Source organism: Micropterus salmoides, unplaced genomic scaffold (genome assembly GCF_014851395.1).
Source record: "Micropterus salmoides isolate LMB-PRFRI ecotype aquatic unplaced genomic scaffold, ASM1485139v1 Ms_hic_scaffold_15, whole genome shotgun sequence".
Taxonomy (NCBI): Eukaryota; Metazoa; Chordata; class Actinopteri; order Centrarchiformes; family Centrarchidae; genus Micropterus; species Micropterus salmoides.
The window spans coordinates 26,444,824-26,467,443 of record NW_024040596.1 but is presented as its reverse complement, the minus strand read 5'-3'; the positions used below and the strand labels follow the sequence as shown (position 1 = coordinate 26,467,443).

General features: G+C 40.8%; 1 protein-coding gene across 1 annotated transcript in view; it reads left to right on the top strand.

Annotated features, from left to right (window-relative positions):
* The window catches only part of itgb5 (integrin, beta 5), a 44,525-nt gene extending 22,253 nt beyond the window's left edge, over nt 1-22,272 (top strand). Inside the window, 5 exon segments of the mRNA XM_038721321.1 lie at nt 12,796-13,018; nt 14,516-14,616; nt 18,195-18,314; nt 19,772-19,938; nt 20,164-22,272. Of these exon segments, the coding sequence (XP_038577249.1) occupies nt 12,796-13,018; nt 14,516-14,616; nt 18,195-18,314; nt 19,772-19,938; nt 20,164-20,259 (707 nt within the window). The 3' untranslated portion in view covers nt 20,260-22,272.
* Nucleotides 22,273-22,620: the final 348 nt, after the last annotated feature.

Sequence of the window (22,620 nt, the reverse complement as noted above, 5' to 3'; positions counted from 1 at the left end):
AAAAAAAAAAATATGAATCATCAGAATCATGTTAATTTGCCAAAGATGTTCTCACCTTTTGCCTGTATGAGAAGTACACCCATGTTATATATTGCTGAAACCTTAAAAAACACACTTGATTCTTCCATGTTCAAGGAAGAAGGGAATTTATATGCGAATTGTGAGGTGTCTGACTTAACAAAGGTACGTGAGCTGCACCTGTGCACCTTACAGAGCCCGAGGTAAAACAAACACCGGATGACTCCACCCTCTCCTTCGCTCTTTGAGGCTTGACTGAACTTGACCGCTGTAGACAAAGACCTCAGGTTTGTCTGGATGGATACTGCAGACACAAGGCCACACCTTGATCCTATCACTGTGTGTAGACTAATAAAGTTCCTTAGAAACTTGCAGGTGTTTATTTGCACAGGAGTTGCTGAGGTATGTTTGAGGTCTCTAGCACTCAATCTGACTTAATCTGGGTGTCACTAAATTTGGCAACAAAGCTGAAAGCTGAGGAAATGCCCTTATAAATTAAACAGATAAATGTTTTAGCAAAGCTGTCAAGTATTCACATGCTGTTCACATGCACGGCAATATCCAGTTGTGACAGTCATGTATGTTGACCTGACAACATTTACACATTCAAGTGGCTTCAAGCAGCTGCTTTCAGGGCTTGTTTTGAAGACAAGGTTTTGTGTGGCTCTTCAGCGTTAAGAGCCCCCACAGGTCCCCAGGATTTAGATCCTTACAGCTAACTAACAGCTGATTGTTAGTGTTTTGGTGAGAGAAAAAAAAAACAAAACACAGCTGTGTCTGCTTGATGTTGGATGCATGCTGGGGCATCCGCAGTGTGTTGAATCAGGGTGCGGATGAGAAAATAAATCAAGGAGAGCTCCTGAATTCAGCCTTTTGTAGAGTAGGTTTCAGGGAGTGGAAACCTTTCCTCTGCCATTGATTACTAGCAGAAAGAAGACCTATGAATCGATGGCTAATCTGTTTTTTAATGGTGAACAACTGGGCAGCAGTTCCTGGACTGGTATGCTGAGGCCTGGAGGTAGTGCTAGAATATCATATGTAAGTGAAAGTATTAATATGTACTATTAGTTCACTTAAGTCTACTGTGATACATTTTTATGGTAACAGTGGATCAGATATAGATGTATTGAAGTTTGGTCATGTGCGAGCATAAAATGGTTCTGTTAAAAACAATTTTAATTAAAGTCAGACACGGAGACAGTGTGCATAAACTGTGTCTCTGCCAGAGGTCCCGCTAGTGCTTACGTGCATCTCTTCAAAGGTGTTTCGGGTAAAGTTTTCCTAATCCAGTAAAGAGCAGGACAAAACTGCTAACATACACCATAGACTGTAATGCACTCTGCTGTAGGAAAGTAGTCCAAGGTGAACAAGCCACCATTACTGCAGTAACACCTCACTCGTAACCTGTGCAATACTGTGTGTGTGTAAAATGTTTTACTTTTGAACTATTTTCAACAGTTTGTCCCAAGAAATACATTATGGAGATCCAGCAGAACCTGCTCTTAAAACAGCAGTGTGTAAGATAAAAGTTTTGTACCAAATGATCCCAGATTTAATAGATGAAATCCATTAAGCTTAAAGATACCACAGAAACAGGGGCTAGCTCACAGAGGAGATGGTACTTTGTCTTACTTGTGGCTGAAAGGAGATTTGCTTTATTCGTTTGATTTGTGGGGCCCACTCACCCACTAAATACATATTGTGAGACCAATTGCATGAGCTACACTTCAACTCAAACGTCAATTTGGGACTCCTGTGACGTGTGTCTTCTAATGCTATCCATTTTTTAACTGAAGTGTTCCCCTTTAAGGACTGTTAAAACATTATTACTACCCGATCTGTGTGTACAGTTTGGACACACTTTCCTGTGTGTGGGGGTGTGTGTGTGTGTGTGTGTGTGTGTGTGTGTGTCAAAACAGCTAAAAAATGTTGGCCGTTAAAATGTGCAGGTAGAGACAAACTCCCTCTCTTGTATGCTGAGCCAAGCGGTTCGTCATCAGAAATAGACAGCCAATATCTGTATGAGATGTGGGGGGTAAAAGCATTCAAACAGAAACAACTTCTTCTTTGGTTGGGTTTGTGTGCCAGTAAATGAGGAATGATGCCACCATCAAAATAAGCAGCCTGCAGAGCTCACTAAAACTACAAAAACATGCAGCGGGATCAGATTGCAATTACAGGTATCAGCACCTCTGACGTGTCATTTTTACATGGATAACATCACATGCTTGAAAGACAACAGTCATTACCATGAAGATAGTGTTTACTTCTAGATTCTCCTCAGTTGGAGTCATGGGATACCTCACCATCCACTGACATTACTCACAGTAAGCAGAAGAAAAAAGTCTATAAAAAGAATCGTAGAGGTGGAATCCGGAGACACAATGATTATCTCTCTGACCTGTGTTTCATAACTCTGAGCCAACCAGCTATTTGGTAAGTACTGGCATTTGCTGAGTATGCTTATCATTTGTTGACACTCCATTTAGTGCTGGGGAAAATGATAATTATCTCTTATTTTTAAAAAGAACACTGCAATTCCGCAAGCTAAGCTTGATTTATTTTTTTATTTTTTTGGTTTGATGGTTTAAAGAAATAGTTTGACATGTGGGGAAATAGGTTTATTTGTTTTCTTACTGAGAGTTATTCAAAATGGTCCACAACACTCTCATATCTGTGTTGAGCCAGGAGGTGATTAGCTTAGCTAAGGGAGCTTGGGTGGATGGATAAACTGTAGCTATTAAGAAATAATGACACCATTCATTCAGCGCCCTCCAACACTGCAAGTCATCTTTACATCACTGTTAGTGCACGGATGAAATATAAGATCATATTAATGTTCTGTCAACTTGTAGACATGCTCGTTAGAATATTTTCGGAGTGAACCAGGCTAAGTTCTTCCTCCTGATTTCAGATCTTAATGAACAGCTAATCTAGTCACTTTATGGCAAGAGCTCCAAAATGCATGCACATTTCCCAAAGTGACAAACTATTCACTTTTTTTGCTATTGGCCAACTGGCCATCCGCTCTCGCTTCTGAGGTGGTATGAAAAAAGTTCCTGTCCAGTAAAGAATGGCTTTGGAAGAATTCACTGCTGGTCATGAACAGGACTTTAATCTGTCACACCTGTTCCACAGAAAGATGTTTCATTTCTGCCACCTGCTCTTATTCAAGAACTTTTACATGCACATTTAGGATGTGCAATGAAATGAAAAATGGCCACTGAGATGGCGCAGAACACATTAATGACCCCCCCCCCCCCCCCCAAAAAAAAAAACAATGCAAAATACACTACACTATATATTTAAATTGAAAATAAATATATCTTTGTGTGCTTATAATTTTGTATATGTGTACTATAATATATCTAATGTTTTGCTCTGTGCTGCTGGCTGCTGCAGTAATACTGGATGTGCCGGATGTTGTTGCTGTGTGCTCTGGGCCTCTAAACCTGACCTGACTATCTGAATTTTAAAGATGAATCATCTGCCTTATTTATTCTCACAACATATAACTCAAATCCTTATCCATTTGGCTATATCTGGCTGTAATTTTTAGGTCTCCTTGAAATGCTATTAATCTTAAGAAGTCCCTCAAATTGGATGACCTTTACTACCGCCCCCCTCCATCAAGTTAGCTTATTTTCAGTCCCGTGTAGCAAAGCTTCAGTAGCTCTGAGTTTAGAGAGACAGACAGGAGAGCCTCTCTGTGTGTGTTGTCTCCCTTGTATCTTATCAGAATAGAATATATTCAATCCTTTAGCCCTGTCGGAGGATTAGTTATCATTCCTCACGAATGCCAGAAAATGTGACTGACTGTGTTTGAACTTTGACTGTGTCCTCTGGTAAACCTAAAGAACCGTAACTTCTTGGGGGTTATGATACTTACATGTTTTCAGTTGGGCTTAGTGAGACACAAAAACAGATTTGTCATGTGTTTTCTCGTGTTGGAGAGTTAACTTTTGTCATGTCTTGGAATTTTTAATGAAGGAAAAAAAAAAAATCAGCCTTTGAAAGAATCAGCACTTTGGTTGTTCGCCGTGTCTCCTCGTTTACAGAAGCACCGTCACTCCAGAGGATTCACAGGTCTTACTTAGATGGTTGCTCTACTGGTTGTTTTTGTGGTTCTTCCTACTATCATGAAGGCATCATCTGTGTCCATCATTGTTTTGGCAGTTCTTGTCTGGTGGGGAGAGCATTGCTGATGTGGAGACTGAAATTATAGTTGGCCACAAATGAACCGGTCTGCCAGTCCCTATCCACTGAGGGTACCAATAAGTGCGTTTGCTTGTGCACTTCTATTGGATACTTAAATATACCTGTTAATTTTAGCACATTGCAACCTTTGACTGTGTTCAAATGCAAAGCAGAATGGGAGCAGCTTTTGTTTCAGTTTTCTCTGTTTTTTACTGAAACACACACACACACACAAGAAATACACTCTCAATCCAGTTTGAGCCCGTGACCAAACAGTAATCTTATCCCACAGTCTACTGTGTAATTAGGTTGAGTGGTTTTGATGATATTGTTCTGCTGTTCTGTCTGTGCTCTCATTTAAAGTCATATAGTCATATTCTGCACTCCTTCCCAGAGTCAGGGAGGGGCTGCATGCTATGATAGATTTGTCTGGCCGAACTTCTCTGAAATTAATGCACAAAGCACTCTGTCATTTCACATGTTTGCTTTTTTTCAGACGAAGAAGCAACACCAGACAAACTAGATGTGGTAGTATTAACGGCAATGCTTCTGTTGTGTATGGTCGTACAGATATATTTATTTGAACTTCTGCCTGTCAAACAGACCACCACTGTGGCTGCGGTTGAATTATGCCAACTACAATGGGATTCCAATGGTTACATTTTTTTATGGCAGACAAAAATTGTCCATTGTAGAGCTGAAAATCACTTGGTTGACTGTCACAAAATGAATCAATAGCAATTCATTGTTTAAGCAGCAAAAAAAAAAACCCCACTGGTTCAAAAGCTCTCAAATGTGAACATTTTTGGTTTTTGTCATCTATAATAGGAAACTTATAATGTTTGGATTTGTTGGACTAAACAAATGTCGCCTTGGGCTCTGGGAAATCGTTTGATCAATTGGCATTATATACTTCTCTAGCATTGCTGGTTGAGTGGCAGGTGGACGTCAGGGGCCTTGGACATGCAACCCTCCCTCTGTGGTAGGGGTGGGGGAGGAGAAGAAGGAGCAGAGGCTAGTGCTGGAGATCAAGCAATAACAACTAGATATACTGTAGATAGACGCAACCTCGGACTTTACCTATCCGGTCTACATGTGATTTATGGACTTAAAGAAGACCCGTGACTTGATCAGCATCCTTACCATCAACTGTGGTCCTGAACACGGGGTTTGAGAAGGATTTCAATTCCAGATACAAATGCCTGACATTAGTTTCCTTCATTGATTATGTAGGCTGTTTCCTTAGGGAGAGGGATTTTTTTCATTTTTAAAGGAGTCAGGTGCATTTGGCCCTGATGCCCTCTGGACATATCCCTTAGGTATTTTGGAAATGTCCATCTTGGAGGAGATCCCGGGGCAGACCCGGGACACACCTGAGAGATTAGCCAAGCCAGCTGGCTTTTGGATCCTTCAGGATTAGCTGGAGAATGTGGGCAGGAAGAAGGATGTTTGATTTACCTTGGTTAGCCTGCTGCCACTGTGATCAGAACCCACATTAAAAGTAGAACAAGAGTGACACATTTTGACACGGTGTACTGTAGATTAATGATTTTAAATAATGTCACTTTCCACTGCAACATTACTTTAAATATATGGAGGTATCCCATTTCTGTACTGCAGGATTTCCCACAGGAAACTGGAAGGCACGGGAAATAAAAAACATATACTCGTTTTCATCCTTGCTAGAGACAGACTTTGTTGCCTATTTACTTTTTTCTTTTTTTATTTAAATGCAGGCAACCCAGGGTGCACCACAAGTATTTCAAATATTCAGTGAAGCTTTTAATCTGGCTCAGCTGAGAGCAAAAAGTAGGGCAATGCTTCAGACTGCAACTGGAGATGTAAAAGGTTAGAGGGCATGTTTTCTTTCCATACACACACAAACGCACCACAACCTCTGGGACACAGACAGCTCTTTCACCGCCACTGCAGGAAGTGACTGTTTCTCCCTTTGCGTCCACAGTGGGAAAGAGAGGGTGCATTTCAGCCCCCCCGTCCAGCCCCTCTGTATGCTACCACATCATATCAGACACTGCATTCCTAATGAGAGTTACTGAGTTCGCAATGACAAACTCCTTGTACAAGATTATTCCTCCAGACCAGATAAAGAACTTTGGCTTGATGTAAAACTGATCGTATGCCTCTCAGCCTGAAAGAAGCCTATTACATTTTTGTGTAATCCCTGCTTGGTTTGGTGTTAAATTTGATCCCTTTGGTTGCATTTATTGGCCATTTAGAAAATGTGGCTAAAATTTAAGCTTTTTTTTCCTACAATTGTAGGTTTTACAGAGGGATTGAATACCTCAAACTCGGGCTAGACATGATGCCCAGCTGCTCTAAAACAACTGGGACTAGAGGTTTGTAGACATCTGATGGATTACACATCTGTGTCCAGTCCATCTCACCTCTCCCTCTCTTGTTTTTCCACCCACAAAACACACGAGAGAGGATGATGTGGCAATTGCTTCTCTGTACGCTCACTGCAGACAGGAAATATTTGGATATGCACAAAGGTCTGTTGCTTTCAGATGTCAGATGTAATTTGCTCTGGGAACATTGTGTTTATTATGAATGCTTTTATGAAAAGGGCAGCATTAGTTGAGCTCCTGTTTGTTTTTAGAGCCCAAGTTCTCGATGTCTGGCACATTTGCATGATTCTAAAGCTAATCCAACAGCTCATTTCCTCTTTATATAATCTCCAAATATTTACATAAGCCTGTGTAAATGTGATGTTGAAATCCAGCATATCTCCAGGCAGAAAATGTGGAAATGCGTTTACTCTATCTGTAGTGTATCCAGTGCTGGCTTAGTTTAGTGAATTACTTTTTAATGGGCTAATGCTTGACTGGCTGGTGGTGTCAACCATAAGATGTAAAGGAGATGGAGTAATTTCATATCTGTTCAGTGTTTGAGTCTTGCTAAGTTCCTCCAAGTCCATGGCAAACAGTAAATGTTACTGGCATTAAATTGTCAATAATCTAACATCCAGATGTGGAGGTTTAATGTAAACTCAGATTATGTTTTTATGCCCTTCTAAAGCATAAATTAAACATTGACAGAACAATCTCTCTTCATGGTCCGTAAAGTAAATGTTCTGAAACATTTTATTGTATCACATGATCTTCAAGATTTCCTGCTTTGCTTTGCTCATTCTCTTGTCACTCTATGTAAGCCTAAAGAGGACAAAAGATTTGAGAGAGCAACAACTTCTCAGTTTATTTCAGAGCCATTTTCGTCCGCTGTTTTGACAGCTTCTGAGCACTTGAGATCTCAAGAGGTCCTTTGCAACCTTTTTTGACTAGCAAGCTGCAACAGATACACCTACATCCAGACATCATGTCTTTTTCAAAGTTAAAGCAAAAAGTCAACTTTTGAATATATTACTTCTCTGTAAGGAGTACTTGCTGATCAATATGGCTATTTAGGATGTGATTTACATATTTTCTGCCAACAATGATTTATCATTTAAATTATCACAATTTAAATTATTTGCATGTGGATCTGCACAGCAGAATGCCTTTTTGTCACATACTGGATCTGAAATACAGCAATGGATGCTTCGAGAAGATTCATTATTCAGGAAAGCGAAAACAAACTTACTGTCGATGTCTATGAAGATTCTCAGTCATCCATGTCATAGTTATCCAACGAAGGTTAAAGTCAAGGGCAACTGGACTTGGTTGAAGATACTGGAAGACTTTTCATCCCTCATCCAAATAAGTTCTTCAGTTCTGACTGACTGGTGGGGAAACTCCGCTATTTAACCTCAGTGGGGTCGTTTGCCAGGGTCATCGATACCGCTGGTTCGTTAGTGTTCCTGGTTGCTGTAACAACAGTCGTTACAGTCGTTAGGACTACCTGTGGCCACGACTGAACGACCGTCGTTATCTTCACCTGAGGCCAATAGGTTACGTTTGTTGAGTTTCCTGGGAAGTGATGAAAGGACAGCATTGTAAGTGGGGGATGAGTGGTGGCGTAGACCCCCTCCCCTGTTCAATGACGGCCAACCCAAGAACACACTACAACAGATGCTGGTACACCCCAAAGACCGCACACCCAAAAACAAGAAAAGCAATCTAGTGTATGCGGCCCAATGCAGTGAGGAATGCACAGACCTGTATATTGGGGAGACTAAACAACCGCTATATAAACGCATGGCTCAACACAGAAGGGCCAACTCCTCAGGTCAAGACCTGCAGTTTACTTACATCTGAAGGACAGAGGACACTTGTTTGAGGACCACCAGGTGCACATTTTAGACAGAGAAGATGGATGGTTTGAAAGAGGTGTCAAGGAAGCAATCTACACCTGGGTCAAGAAGCCGTCATTGAACAGGGGAGGGGGTCTACGCCACCACTTATCCCCCACTTACAATGCTGTCCTTTCATCACTTCCCAGGAAACTCAACAAACGTAACCTATTGGCCTCAGGTGAAGATACCAACGATGGTTGTTCAGTCTTGGCCTCCGGTAGTCTTAACGACTGTAACGACTGTCGTCACAGCAACCAGGAACACTAACGAACCAGCGGTATCGATGACCCTGGCAAACGACCCCACTGAGGTTAAATAGCGGAGTTTCCCCACCAGTCAGTCAGAACTAAAGAAGTCCTTTGGATGAGGGACCAAACGTCTTCCAGTATCTTCAACCAAGTCCAGTTGCCCTTGACTTTAACCTTCGTTGGAAAACTTACTGTCTCAGTTTGATTTGTCTTTTGTTTTCCCTTGGCTGCATGTGCAGGCTGACTTAATGTCTATAGAAACAGCATGGAAAAGCCGCAAGCAAAAGAGGATGGTCACAGCTCTGAAAGATCTGAACACGTTGCATATCTCCTCCTCTGGCACAGCTGTGTTTATCATGAGCAGTTTTTAATCTCACTGCTGAGCAGTGAATCAGAGTGGCCTGACGGTACAGCCAAGAAGAAATGGAACGACTTATTAGCGCAATAACAAAAAGGAATGGAAGAATAAAGAGCTTGTGCACTTGATCCAAACATCTGTTTTAAGGCATGGTGATGGTCTTGTGTATTGTTGAGTGCTGGTATTCTCTTCTGTCAGGATTCCAGTTCCTTTCAAGAGAGTGTGGTGAGCCAAACGCTATTAGTATCTAGTTCACTAGAAAGGACCACACAATCAACAGGTACGATTTAAATTGATTATTGATGATCGAAACAGAAAGATGTTCGAGGCTTGGAGTTGCTGAATAGACATTCGAAAGCGTTGTGGGGAAGCTTCGATAGGGAAATCCACCATAGCACCCGGGCACGACGGACACCCTGATAACCCTGGGTGGGGGAAAGGGATGCAGAATGCGAGAGCGAAGAAGAGGAGCTGGGACGTGTTGTGGGTATTTATGGAAATGCTGCCGATGACGTGGCGTTGCATCAGTGGAAATACATGCATATAATGCTTGTAATGCATAAAATGTTGATACAATTGATATACAAGATTTGACAAGATTTTCATGATGTTTTGCTTTTGGGGGAAAGGGCAACAAATTGTAAATACATATAATATCTTTGTAACGTTTTTATTACTACATTTTTAGCAGTTACCAAACTTATTATCTGACTATCTGGCCAATGTTTGTTCCATGTTCACTCTCCTGTCTCACTGTTTTGGTCACCACCAAGTACTATCTGGCTCTTGAGCAGCAAAATACGTGCTATTTATCAGAGCTTTTTTTTTTTGCTGAAAACAGCTTTCTACTGCTTCTGAACAAAACAACACTGATGAGAGCACTGACAGTGAACCAAAACTGTAAAGTTGTGGGCAAAAGACAAAAACAATGAGCAGAAAGATGCTAAATCGCTCTGTAGATCTAAGGTGAACTGCAGAGTTGGGTGATAATTAGTTGTCTGTCACTTCTGTCGTCACCATTTTCATATTACACATTGTTCATATAAAAATATTTTAAATGTTAATGCATATTTACAGTTGCAGAAAACAGCAGAGAACACCATGCAATTCCTCCCCAAACTTCTGGGCTGTGAAACAGTATCCACAGACGTGCGTAAACTCTCATACAAATATAATGAGCAGAGGGGAGTGGAGGTAGACTGCTCGACAGAACTTGTTGAGCAAATCGCCACTGCACTTGCACTTATCCTCCCCAAACTCTCACAAAAAACAACAACCCACTTGTCGCCCTGTGTGAATCCCAGAGCAGCAGTGATGTCATTTAAGGACACACCGTGACTCAGCCACATGCCACTCGCCATGCCAGCCCCCACTGACCGAGGTGTGGGAGTGGTGCTTCAGACTCAAAACATAAAACCTATAAATTTATATCAGTTTCAGTTTTTCCACAAGTTCTGCAGCTTATCCTGAATAATTAAGAGTCAAGACGGGTTCATAAAAAAATAGAGAATTTAATGCTTGTGAGTCTACACGGTATGTTGCACAACCCTGACCACTTGGTTGATGGTAAGACGGACTGTTTCCTCTGCATTTAGAGAAGTCTGTAACCACTTTGAGGATCTGATTAATCATGCGCTTTCTTCCTTCCTCGCTGTGTCTAAAGTTGAGTGGCAACATAATCTGATTGTTCCTTTACTGTCATGAGTGCATGTTGGACAGAAGGATCAGCCACTCCTAGACAGTCATTCCATGTGTTAGTGACCTATTTTCTCCTCAGTCTTCACTCCTCCGTTAGATCATAATTCAGTTTTTTCACTTGAACTGGAAAACTCTTAAACATACTGTATAATAATTTTTCTCTGATGATGGTGACTCCAAATCTCTGAAACATATGACTGGCCTGTTTGACTGCCTGTTTTGTCCAGCCAATAGTCCAAAACCCAAAAGTATTAGGTTTACCATCACATAACACGAACAAAAGCAGCAAATAATAACTTAACTGATAACTTTCTGCACTAATTGATTTGATAAATTGACTAGTTGTTGATGTTCGGTCTCTTCAGATATGTTGAGGAACATTCCTACAACACTGTGTGGTTTTCACAAGTTACTGAGGGGTTCCAGTCTCCATAATTTAGTCACATGCTGGTTTTTACAACAGCTCAGATCCAGTTGGGAATTCTGTTTGAACAGTTTGCTAATACAGGATCATCACCAGCCACCTTTTGAGGATCTCACGCTTAGCAGCTGCCTTTCTATATCTGACACACCACAGTACTGATGTTTTTTCCCGCTATTGTTCTGCATATTCCTTCTGATACAGACCATAAAATTTTAGATTTGATCCGCCTGCAGCCACCTCCTTTCTGTCCACGCCTTATCCATCCAGATAGCAGCTTAATGAATGTGTTCTTTGTGGAGGGTCTTGGCACAAGCAGTGTGAAATAACCTTGTCAAGAAATGCTTCCCTGATTACAGCTGCTGTCCTCCCTCCACCAAGGATTCCTCCTGACGTAGAGGGAGTGCAGTCACTCAGATGACTGAGACAAATCGGAGTTTCAACAAGACCCAATGGGACACAGCTTTCTCCCCAAGGCTTGCCTCCTGATTTATTTCAGTGCAGATAAGAAGTTAATGAGTGTGGTACAAAAGGGGCTCAGTGCTGGTAGTAGCTGTGGATTAGGTCAGTGCTGTAAAGCTCCAGCTGCTTTAGTTGTTCAATGTTGCAAAGGAAGGTCAAGTTGTTCTCTGCGGAAGAAGAAAGCTCGACTCTTGTCTGTGTCCACCTCATGTCACACTTTAGCATGATTATTGACTTCAGTTGATCACAGCTCAGTAGATAAACTGATACAGAGGATATTGACATACGTTTAGGATATGAAATATCTAGAGACTGGCACGTTTGTCATACACTATATGACCAAAGGTATCTGGACACCCTTGTCCTCTTTTTGTATTTTATGTCTGGGGCTGTTTTTCTTGTTGAGGCTAGGCTCCTAAGCCCCTGTAAATATACATTTTAATGCTACAGCATATGTTTAGACAGTTGTGTGCTACTGTATTTGTGGGTGTCTCTTTTTGATAACACGCCTGTGCACAAAACCAGGTCCATAAAGAAATTATTTTCCCATTTTGATGTGGAAGAACCTGACTGGCCTACACTGGACTGCAATGATTAGTCGATTAATCAATTATTTGTCAACTATTAAATTAATCAGCAACTATATATCTTTATATATTTTTTTTTTTTAAGGGAAAAGGTCCAAACTCTCTGATTTCAGCTTCTCAAATGTGAATATTTTCCGGGTTTTCTGTGGCAGTAAACTGAGTATATTTGTGTTGTGGATAAAAGAAGATATTTGGCATCACATCTTGGGCTTTGGGAAACACTGATCGACATTTATCATAATTTTCTGGACCTAACAACTAATTGATGAAGCAAGAAACTAATCAACAGGTTAATCAATAATGACAGTAATGGTTTGTTGCAGCCCTGCCGGTGTTATCACATGATGTGTTTGTAATTTTCTTTATCGTGAGTCGCACAAAGTGTGAATATACTTCTATATATATTTACAAGTTTCCAATTTTATTCAAACATTTGTGGATGGTATTGCATAAAAATACAGTCTGAGATCTGCCTTGTTTAAACTGTGGCGTCTATTATAACTGTCCCGCAGAGTGACCATTGCTGACTTCCTCTTTGTTTTTCTCTTGCCCAGGTCACGGAGAATGTCACTGTGGGGAGTGTAAATGCCACACTGGTTACATTGGCGACAACTGTAACTGCTCCACAGAGACGGCGTCCTGCATTTCAGACGACGGGCAGATGTGCAGCGGGCGAGGCAGCTGTGTGTGCGGCCGCTGTCAGTGTACTGAGCCGGGGGCTTTTGGAGATACCTGTGAAAAATGCCCCACCTGCCCCGATGCCTGTGGTACTAAAAGGTAAAGTGTGCTGTAGGAGCACGCCACACTGTAATGAGCACTTCACACCACTGATGGAGAAACAATTGATCGGATGGGTTTATTATATGAGTTGGAAGGTGGAAAATTGAAACAAGGTGTTGCAATTTGCCCTCAGGAATCTGTGATGAGACGCAGTCAAACCACAGGTCAAACCACCAAACACATGGGAGTCCAAAACGAGAGTCAAAACCCTCACATAACTCACTCACTAATGGTGTTATCTAAGCTTTGATGAAGAAGTCATAAGAGTTGTCCAGATAACTCTCATGCCATTTGTGACCCTGACAAATGGATCTGTTGCCCAGCCATTTGAACTTGCATCACTCAGTGTGGCAGCTCAGGCTATTTTGAGGTTAGGGTTAAATGTGTCTAGTAAAGAGAATAGTATTCTGTGAGAACAAAATAACTGCTCTCAAAAGGCCTCTTTACATACACATGGCTCCAGTTTTCCAAGGCAGCGGCAATCTTTATGGAACAACCTTTTACCCTTGACCAGACTTGAGTTTACAGACAGGTCTGCTTTGTCAGCTGCGTGTGCTACGGTTGTATAACCAGTTAGATGGTATCTGAAAGATGAAATGAAGCTGAGCAGCAGCCAGACTTCTAACACTAATAGCAAGAGTTGTGCAAATTTGGATTTACTTTAGTATGCTTTGCAGGATATCTAAAAGACAGATTTAAATCATCTGTGTGTGGAGCCAGGAATTTGAAGCCAGTTATTTTTTACGTTTTTGGTCAGATGTGCTGACAGGTTTTTTGCCTCAAATCCTTTAAGATTTGATATTAGTTAGTTTTATATATTTTCTGCAGAAAACGTCAGCATACAGCCGAAGAGAGGTCCTGCATTAAAATTAGAAAAGCATTTAAAAAGTATTAGGAAGATGCAGAATGCATCAAAGCTGTTGTTGGTTTCTGACAATTTAATATTATAACCTTCACGAATGCAGGATTTATTCCAGGACTGTTGTATTAGACAATTGTTGCATTAGTCTTACCTAGGTGTACCTAATAAACTGGCAACTGAGGGCATAATATCAAAGAGGCGTCACTGTTCACAGAAGCTGGACAGCCTCTCTTTATCTCCAGTGTAAACAAAACAATTAATTTCAGGAATGCAGGTTTTAACAAACTAAATGTGTAAAAGTGACTGTTCACACTGAAACATCGGTAATTGAAATCACTGGCTGCAGTTTATTTGGTTTGTGTGCTGCATGGTTCACCTACTCTTAGTCTGTTGCTTACAGAGAAACTTGCAGTGTTTTAAGCGAGTGCAGTAGGCCATTTTTCACAGCTGATGTACTGATATAGATTACAAATAACAAACATTAAATACCAAATTAGAAGATTGTGCAAGTCTGTGTTTTCTAGCTCATGAGAATAGATAAAAGATGCCCTGACAAAAAAAACAAACACATTTTAGTATTGGATGTGTGTTGTACTTGGCTTTTCCATTAAACTTACTCTCCTCTGCTTCAGGGAGTGTATTGAGTGCCGGCTTTTCAACTCAGGACGGCTTGCAGACAACCAGACTTGCCAGCGCCTGTGCAAAGATGAAATCATCACCGTGGAGACCCTCAGTGAGTCAACACAAGTACACACATACAGGTGCTGGTCATATAATTAGAATATCATCAAAAAGTTGATTTATTTCAGTAATTCCATTCATAAAGTGAAACTTGTATAATGTATACATTCATTCCACACAGACTGATATATTTCAAGTGTTCATTCCTTTTAATTTTGATGATTATAACTGACAACTAATGAAAACCCCCAAATCAGTATCTCAGAAAATTAGAATATTGTGAAAAGGTTCAATATTGAAGACACCTGGTGCCACACTCTAATCAGCTAATTAACTCAAAACAACTGCAAAGGCCTTTAAATGGTCTCTCAGTCTAGTTCTGTAGGCTACACAATCATGGGGAAGACTGCTGACTTGACAGCTGTCCAAAAGACGACCACTGACACCTTGCACAAGGAGGGCAAGACACAAAAGGTCATTGCTAAAGAGGCTGGCTGTTCACAGAGCTCTGTGTCCAAGCACATTAATAGAGAGGCGAAGGGAAAGAAAAGATGTGTTAGAAAAAAGTGTACAAGCAATAGGGATAACCGCTCTCTGGAGAGGATTGTGAAACAAAACCCATTCAAAAATGTGGGGGAGATTCACAAAGAGTGGACTGCAGCTGGAGTCAGTGCTTCAAGAACCACCACGCACAGACATATGCAAGACATGGGTTTCAGCTGTCGCATTCCTTGTGTCAAGCCACTCTTGAAAAAGACACAGCGTCAGAAGCGTCTCGTCTGGGCTAAAGACTAAAGGACTGGACTGCTGCTGAGTGGTCCAAAGTTATGTTCTCTGATGAAAGTAAATTTTGCATTTCCTTTGGAAATCAAGGTCCCAGAGTCTGGAGGAAGAGAGGAGAGGCACAGAATCCACGTTGCTTGATGTCCAGTGTAAAGTTTCCACAGTCAGTGATGGTTTGGGGTGCCATGTCATCTGCTGGTGTTGGTCAACTGTGTTTACTGAGGTCAAAGGTCAACGGTCAACATAACCGTCTACCAGGAAGTTTTAGAGCACTTCATGCTTCCTGCTGCTGACCAACTTTATGGAGATGCAGATTTCATTTTCCAACAGGACTTGGCACCTGCACACAGTGCCAAAGCTACCAGTACCTGGTTTAAGGACCATGGTATCCCTGTTCTTAATTGGCCAGCAAACCGCCTGACCTTAACCCAATAAGCCAGACCCAACAATGCAGAAGAGCTGAAGGCCACTATCAGAGCAAAGTGGGCTCTCATAACACCTCAGCAGTGCCACAGACTGATCGACTCCATGCCACGCCACATTGCTGCAGTAATTCAGGCAAAAGAAGCCCCAAATAAGTATCGAGTGCTTTACATGCTCATACTTTTCATGTTCATACTTTTCAGTTGGCCAACATTTCTAAAAATCCTTTTTTTTTTATTGGTCTTCAGTAAAATTCAAATTTTCGGAGATACTGAATTTGGGATTTTCATTAGTTGTCAGTTTTAATCATCACAATTAAATGAAATAAACATTTGAAATATATCAGTCTGTGTGTAATGAATCAATATAATATCCAAATTTCACTTCACTGAATGGAATTACTGAAATAAATCAACTTTTTGATGATATTCTAATAATATGACCAGCACCTGTACATCACACTCACGCACACAGAGCAGCTGGCTGGCATCTGTGGCATCTGCAACACTTTCACTTTTCACGTTACATACCTCTTCCACTGTCACTTTTTATTACACCCTTCATGTTATTATTGCGGGGCCCTGCCAAAGTACAGTAAGTCGTCCAGTGATTTTGTTATGTGACACATTTAACACCTGTGAGGTGATGAAGTACATACAAACACTCACACAAACACGCTTAAGCACTGTTATTCCATGAATGGTCCCATTTTAAATATTTACACGCCAATAATGGAGTAATAACAAGTTGGAGTGCACTTAAAAATGGCTACATGTGTCACGGGGGAACATGTTACTGTAATTAATTAATTTTCTGTTCCCTATAAGATTTTAGCAATTACATTAGAAACTGACCCCTAGAAAATCGTTATACTTGCATTACAGAATCAGAAGGAACTTTATTGCCAAGTAGTGTTTTTATACAAAAACAGGGATGAGTCAAAAGTACACTTTTAACAGAATGCTATATTATATTGAATTAAAATCTGCATCAGTATTTGTCTTTGCTCATTGGTCCGTCGTTAGCGTCTGCATGCAACAATGCTGTTAGAGGGGGGGGAATAACATTTAAGAACTGCTGGTTGCTGATAATTAGAATTAATCTGGTTATTTTTAAATTATTGCCACACATGAATGGAAAAAAATGGCTGTTGTCAAACTATTGGTAAAAGAAGCTTGTCATATTATGAATAATGTAAGAATGCCTCAATGCTGCAGCATGCCAGTACAACCTCACAGAGCTACTAGCCTGGCAGTAGACTCTTGATAATGTACAGCTCTCTGTGGTTGTTTGAGGCTTCGCTGCTTCACATCTCTTCTTGTTTAACACCTCACGCACCTCTGTGATTAAAAACAAATTACACCAGTGAGCACTGGTCAGTTGTGCATGTGGCAGGTGTCAGTCTGGGCCTCTCACAGCTCCACGGCTACCGTCACTCCACACAGCAGGAAACGACAGCCATCCACAACTGCACACCTTCATTTGGTTCAAAGACTTCAATACATTCAAGTATGGCAAACCTCTCCCGTGCTCACTTCACTACAGCGAGAATCAGTCTGCTAAACCAACATGTACCTGCTACATAGACTGTCTCTCTAATGTGTCATTTTAAAAGGTTCAGCCTAACTATAAGTGCTTCTATTTATATCTTGTTATGTCCCTCACAGCCTGGAGGAAAATAGTCGGGAGACTTTTAGGAATGTATTAATAAGTGCCCAGTAATTTATGGCACAAATTATGGGACTGTGATGCTGCATGGTGTTGCACAGAGGAGATAGAGCAGAGTGGCCGGTGTGTGTTTAGTTATGGAGACTATTATAAGACCATTCCATATTGGCCCAGCATGGCCCTGGACCACATCCGACGCGTTTCATAGCATTCCCCACTAGTTTAGCCATCTGACTGGCCTTAATGGACTCCACATGTACATTCCAGATACTTTGTGCATGAAATAGAGGAGGAGGGGCAGATGAGGGGGGTGAGCGCAGGGAGGGGTGGACCAGGGCAGCATGACCTCACCCTCCCTTGTGCGATTTTGAGTCAGTTTGGGTGATGATGATTGACTATAAACAAGGGCACCCAGAATATCAGCGTCTCAATCAAGGAATGCAAAAAAAATTTTCAGACAGTTGTGATTTCACAGCAAAGAAATTCATGCTATGTGATGATCATTCAAAAGTGCTTTCTTTTTTTCCCTCAGTGTGAGATTTCTCTTCAGTTTGACCTAATCCTTTCCCCCTTTTCTCTCTTCGTTCCTGAATTGGAACATATTTCCTTGCCTTTTCTCCATCTCCTTTTGTTTTATTTAGCCCTTTTGTGGTAAAAAGTTGGATAAAGAAATTAACCGATTAACTCATCCATCATAAGATTGATACTGTTGCCAAATCCTTATCAGCCCCCCCCCACCCCTGCTTTTTCTTTCAGAAACGGAGGACCCGGGCGCTGTGCTTTGTCTGTATAAGACAGACAACGATTGTGTCATGAAGTTCACATATTCTGAGCACGCCAGCGGACAATCCATCCTCACAGCTCTAAAAGAGCCAGGTCAGTGCTCCAAACAACAACCAATTAGGTATTCTTTACCTTTTTAATCACACTGATTTATAGGTCAGTCACCTGCTAACAACGAAGTGCCTTTTTAGATTGTATTTATGGTGCATGAATCAACAAGGATCACCCACCACAACTTTTACAAATTATTGAAGACTTTGCTTTTCGTTCTGTGAGCCTGTTACTTCATAGCATCAGACTTCTATGACTGGCTAAAACTCGTTGCACACTGCCTTGATGGATATCTGCCTAATGTCAGCCAAGGATTCGTGTAAAAAAACAAAATGTTTAAACATTCAGATATATATATAATTGGCACCAATTACATGATTCCACACACAAAACTGCATTAAAGGATAGTTCTAGTTTATTTTTGTGCTTTTGAAATTAGTCCTTTTGATTATGGTGATTTTACTCACCCTTTTGTAACTGCGCAAGCGCAGAGTGGTAGGTCCTGGACACAGACTGTGTGGGTGCTCCACCTGCTTTTTTGATTCATGTAGGTGCAGCAGAGCAAAGTGCAAAAGGGTTGGTCGAAGTGGAATGTAGGTCAGTGATTGATAAATACACTGTAATAACAAGAGCTCAACAAAAGGAAAGACTCATCTTCAGGAAATGATGGTCTAAACATTAAACAGTTACAATGAAGATAGAAACACATCATTAAAAAATGCCCTGTCTCACATCACATCATCAAATTTAAATTTGTTACAGCATCGTAATGCGCTTCAAGATAAAACACAAAATGGGTTGTCAAAGAGGCTGTGATGCACAAGATTAATGTGGCCCTGTGATCACACGTCTCCAACATACACTCCCAGAATGCTGAGTTACAAAGGACCCGTCTGATTCTTTTTGATTTAAATAGCTCCAAATCATAACCAACAACAGACATGGTGAAGCCCCTTACAGCACTGCTTTGGGAGTGCTGTGCTGGTTTTGAAAGCGCTGCTTTGCTGATGAAATACCAGCAGAATATAGTGGGAATGTAGCCAAATGAGGTTGTGAACCTATTCTTAACTTATTAACTTAACATGCCAGCTATTACTTTTGGAGACGACTGCAGAGATTTAATGAACTTTTCACACGGTATAAAGCAGCTGGGGACAACAGATACTTTTAATAATCACTGGTGTTAATTATAGATAAAGGCAGACTGTTCTACCAGCATTATGCCTAAACCACATTAAACATGGATTTTTGATGTCTGTTCAAACACATCTACTGATTGGAGGGTGTTCATTTGAAATAGTTTATTTATATTTTAAGGAGTATTCCATCAATGCTGCACATTTACTCCAAGTTTATAGTTTGCTCCTATTGGTACTATCACTAAAGTTGTGGGGAAGTGATGTTGCCCTAGAGAGAGCTGTAGATGACGTCTGATATGCAATTTCCACCAAAATATAATTTTGCATTACAAAGTCTAAATTTGCCTTCTCCTGTGACAGAGTGTGGTGGTGGGCCAGATGCTATGATGGTGCTGCTGGCAGTGGTCGGCAGCATCCTGCTGGTGGGTGTGGTGCTGCTGGCTGTCTGGAAGTTGGCAATCACCGTTCATGACCGGCGAGAGTTTGCACGATTCCAGAGCGCACGCTCACGTGCCCGATATGAGATGGTAGGGATGAGTCACCTGTAAAATGTTTTTGTATAGTTTACTGTATCTATTAGCACCAAACTTGTAAAACTGATACATTTGGTTGAAAGTTAAAGACGCGCAATAATGATATCTTGACTGATAATGTTTTTAAGATTACTTTTTGGGCAGTAGTAGGGAATTGTGGCGTTGAAAGCTTATTTTTTGCCAGTGTGTAACTTGTGTTTTTGTCTTTCCCACCCTCAGGCCTCCAACCCCCTGTACAAGCAGCCTGTCTCTACACATTTTGTAGAAACAGATTTCAACATGTATGGAAAGTCGTACAACGGAGGGGTCCACTGATCCCTCAGCACAGGGCACGGCAGGACCGGTCCAACGAACAGATCCCTGAAGGACGGGGCTGAGGTGGACTGAACACACTCATCCCCCTGCATGGTTCACACCTGATGTGAGAAGTGAAAAGAGCTAGACTGTGTCTGAGGGGGGAATCTGTAGCCTTATTATCTTTTCGGAGGAGATTCAAGCCTACCACACAGACATGATGGGACTTCTTTTTTTGTGTGTTTCACTGACCGCAGCAGCAGTCGGTGGAGGAGCAATGAAGCGTGAACTCCTTGTTTAGAGAGAGTGAGAGAAAGAGAGAGTAGAGTTAGCGGTGAGTTTGTCTGCAGTTACACAAGATAAGCAAACTCTCGTGAAAACCATAACTCCAAACACATAAACCCACCACTCATTCTTTGTACAGAGCAGACAGGTCATTGGCTTATATTTGTATATTTTTATAAACACTAAAAATGCTTTTTTTCCCTCAGTATAAACTATGCACCCAACGGGACTCTGAACAATTTGAATTTCACTCTGCAACAGATAATTTCAAATTTGCAGCATCATTAAAAAGCACATATTTCTGAAGGTGGCTATGATTGTGGTACAACTAACATGTACTAAGCAATAGACTTTTTACCTTCATTTTGCACAGAAGATATTAAGAGTCAAATCTCGTAAAGAGTTGCATTTTATTTTATGGTGTGTGTGTGTGTGTGTGTGTGTGTTATTGTATGCTCCAGTTGCACTCCCTTCTCTATATTAATTCAAACATTACCAGTTTAACTATTATTATTCTATTTTCATAATGGATTTATCATGCAAGACTTATTTTTGTCTCTTTTTTTTTTATAAAACACCAAATATTCTCTAGTTCCAGTCGGAGTCGGCGCCAATATTTGCTGCTTTTCCCTGCTTTATGTCTTTACAAATTCAATATTTGAATTTTGAAAATTTGGACAAAACAAGCACTCTGAAGTTGTCACCTTGGGCATTAGGAAATTGTGACAGGCATTTTTATTTTTTATGATTTTCAGACATTTTGTTGACCAAACTATCAATCAAGAAAATAAATGGTAGATGAATCTGTAATGAAAATATATATTTTTAAGTTTGAATAAGTTTTTGGACAACAATGGAGCTCTGTGGCACAGAGGAACAAGATATATGAGGCTTTAGATACACAGAATATACTTGTTGGTAGCATGAATTCATTGTTGGTTTTTGTCTTTTCGTTGAATTAGTTGACAATAAGAAAAATATGAAATACCAGCAGCCTCTGAAACCTTAACAACACCTCAGAATCGGAAACGACTCCACTCATATAAGCATTCTTATATGATGATAAAATTGACTTGTTACATTCATGATCATTGGCGATGAGTAGATCACCACTAATTTGGAATACTAACACATGCAGTACTTTGAGTAAAATGTGGATTTGGGTATACACTATGACTGGCTGCTACTTTATAAAGTCCCTACGATGCTGTGTCCACCCTGCCTGTGCCGGGAGTGGGTGGAAACCTCAAAGGATAGTGTCCCAGAGTCATAAATCCACCATCACTGTTCCCACAGGAAGAGGCGGTGTCTGAGCTGTCACAGGGGAATCTGACAGTGAGAAATGCTAGATGGCTGAAGGGTGCTCTGTGGCCTTTTTTATTTTTTTGGTCTTACAGTAAAAGTAGCAGGGATTTGGAGTTTGGATGTGTGTGAGTGTGTTTGAGTGAAAAGAGTTTATGTAAATAATAATAACACATGGGTATGTATGCACATACAGTGCCAAAAGAAAATGTTCTCATTTGTGGAGTTTTGACTTGGCTTGGCTGTGTGTCTCTGCACAGTTTACTAAAAACTCATGCACCCACACCTTTTTCAGCACAAAATACATAAATCTGTAGTATAAAGTTGTTCCTGTACAGTTGTGAACATTTTCACATGGATGAACTGTCCACAAAAGGACTCACCCCACTACATGTTTATGTAATACTGCGCACAGAGCAAGAAACAATAAATTTGCTTTTGTCAGAAGCCAGTGAGTCTGTTGTGTTTGGGTCAATCGTACATTACATACTTACAACGGCGTTGGAAGGAGTGGCATAAATCTGAGATCTAATTTCAAACATCGCACATAACTCTGCATGTGTGTATGTGTATGCACACTTCAAAGTTTAGTAAAACATCTGTTTGGACCACTAACCATGTATTTACATGTCTGATGTGTGATCACACAGACAGGGAGGCTGGTCTTATGTGTCGTCTTACGCTGTAATTTACACCTCCCTGGTTAGACCCCTCCCAGATACGATGATCATTATGTTGCTGAAGCTTTACCAAAATGACCCTATTATTATGTATTCAATCACTTACTTCAAACGT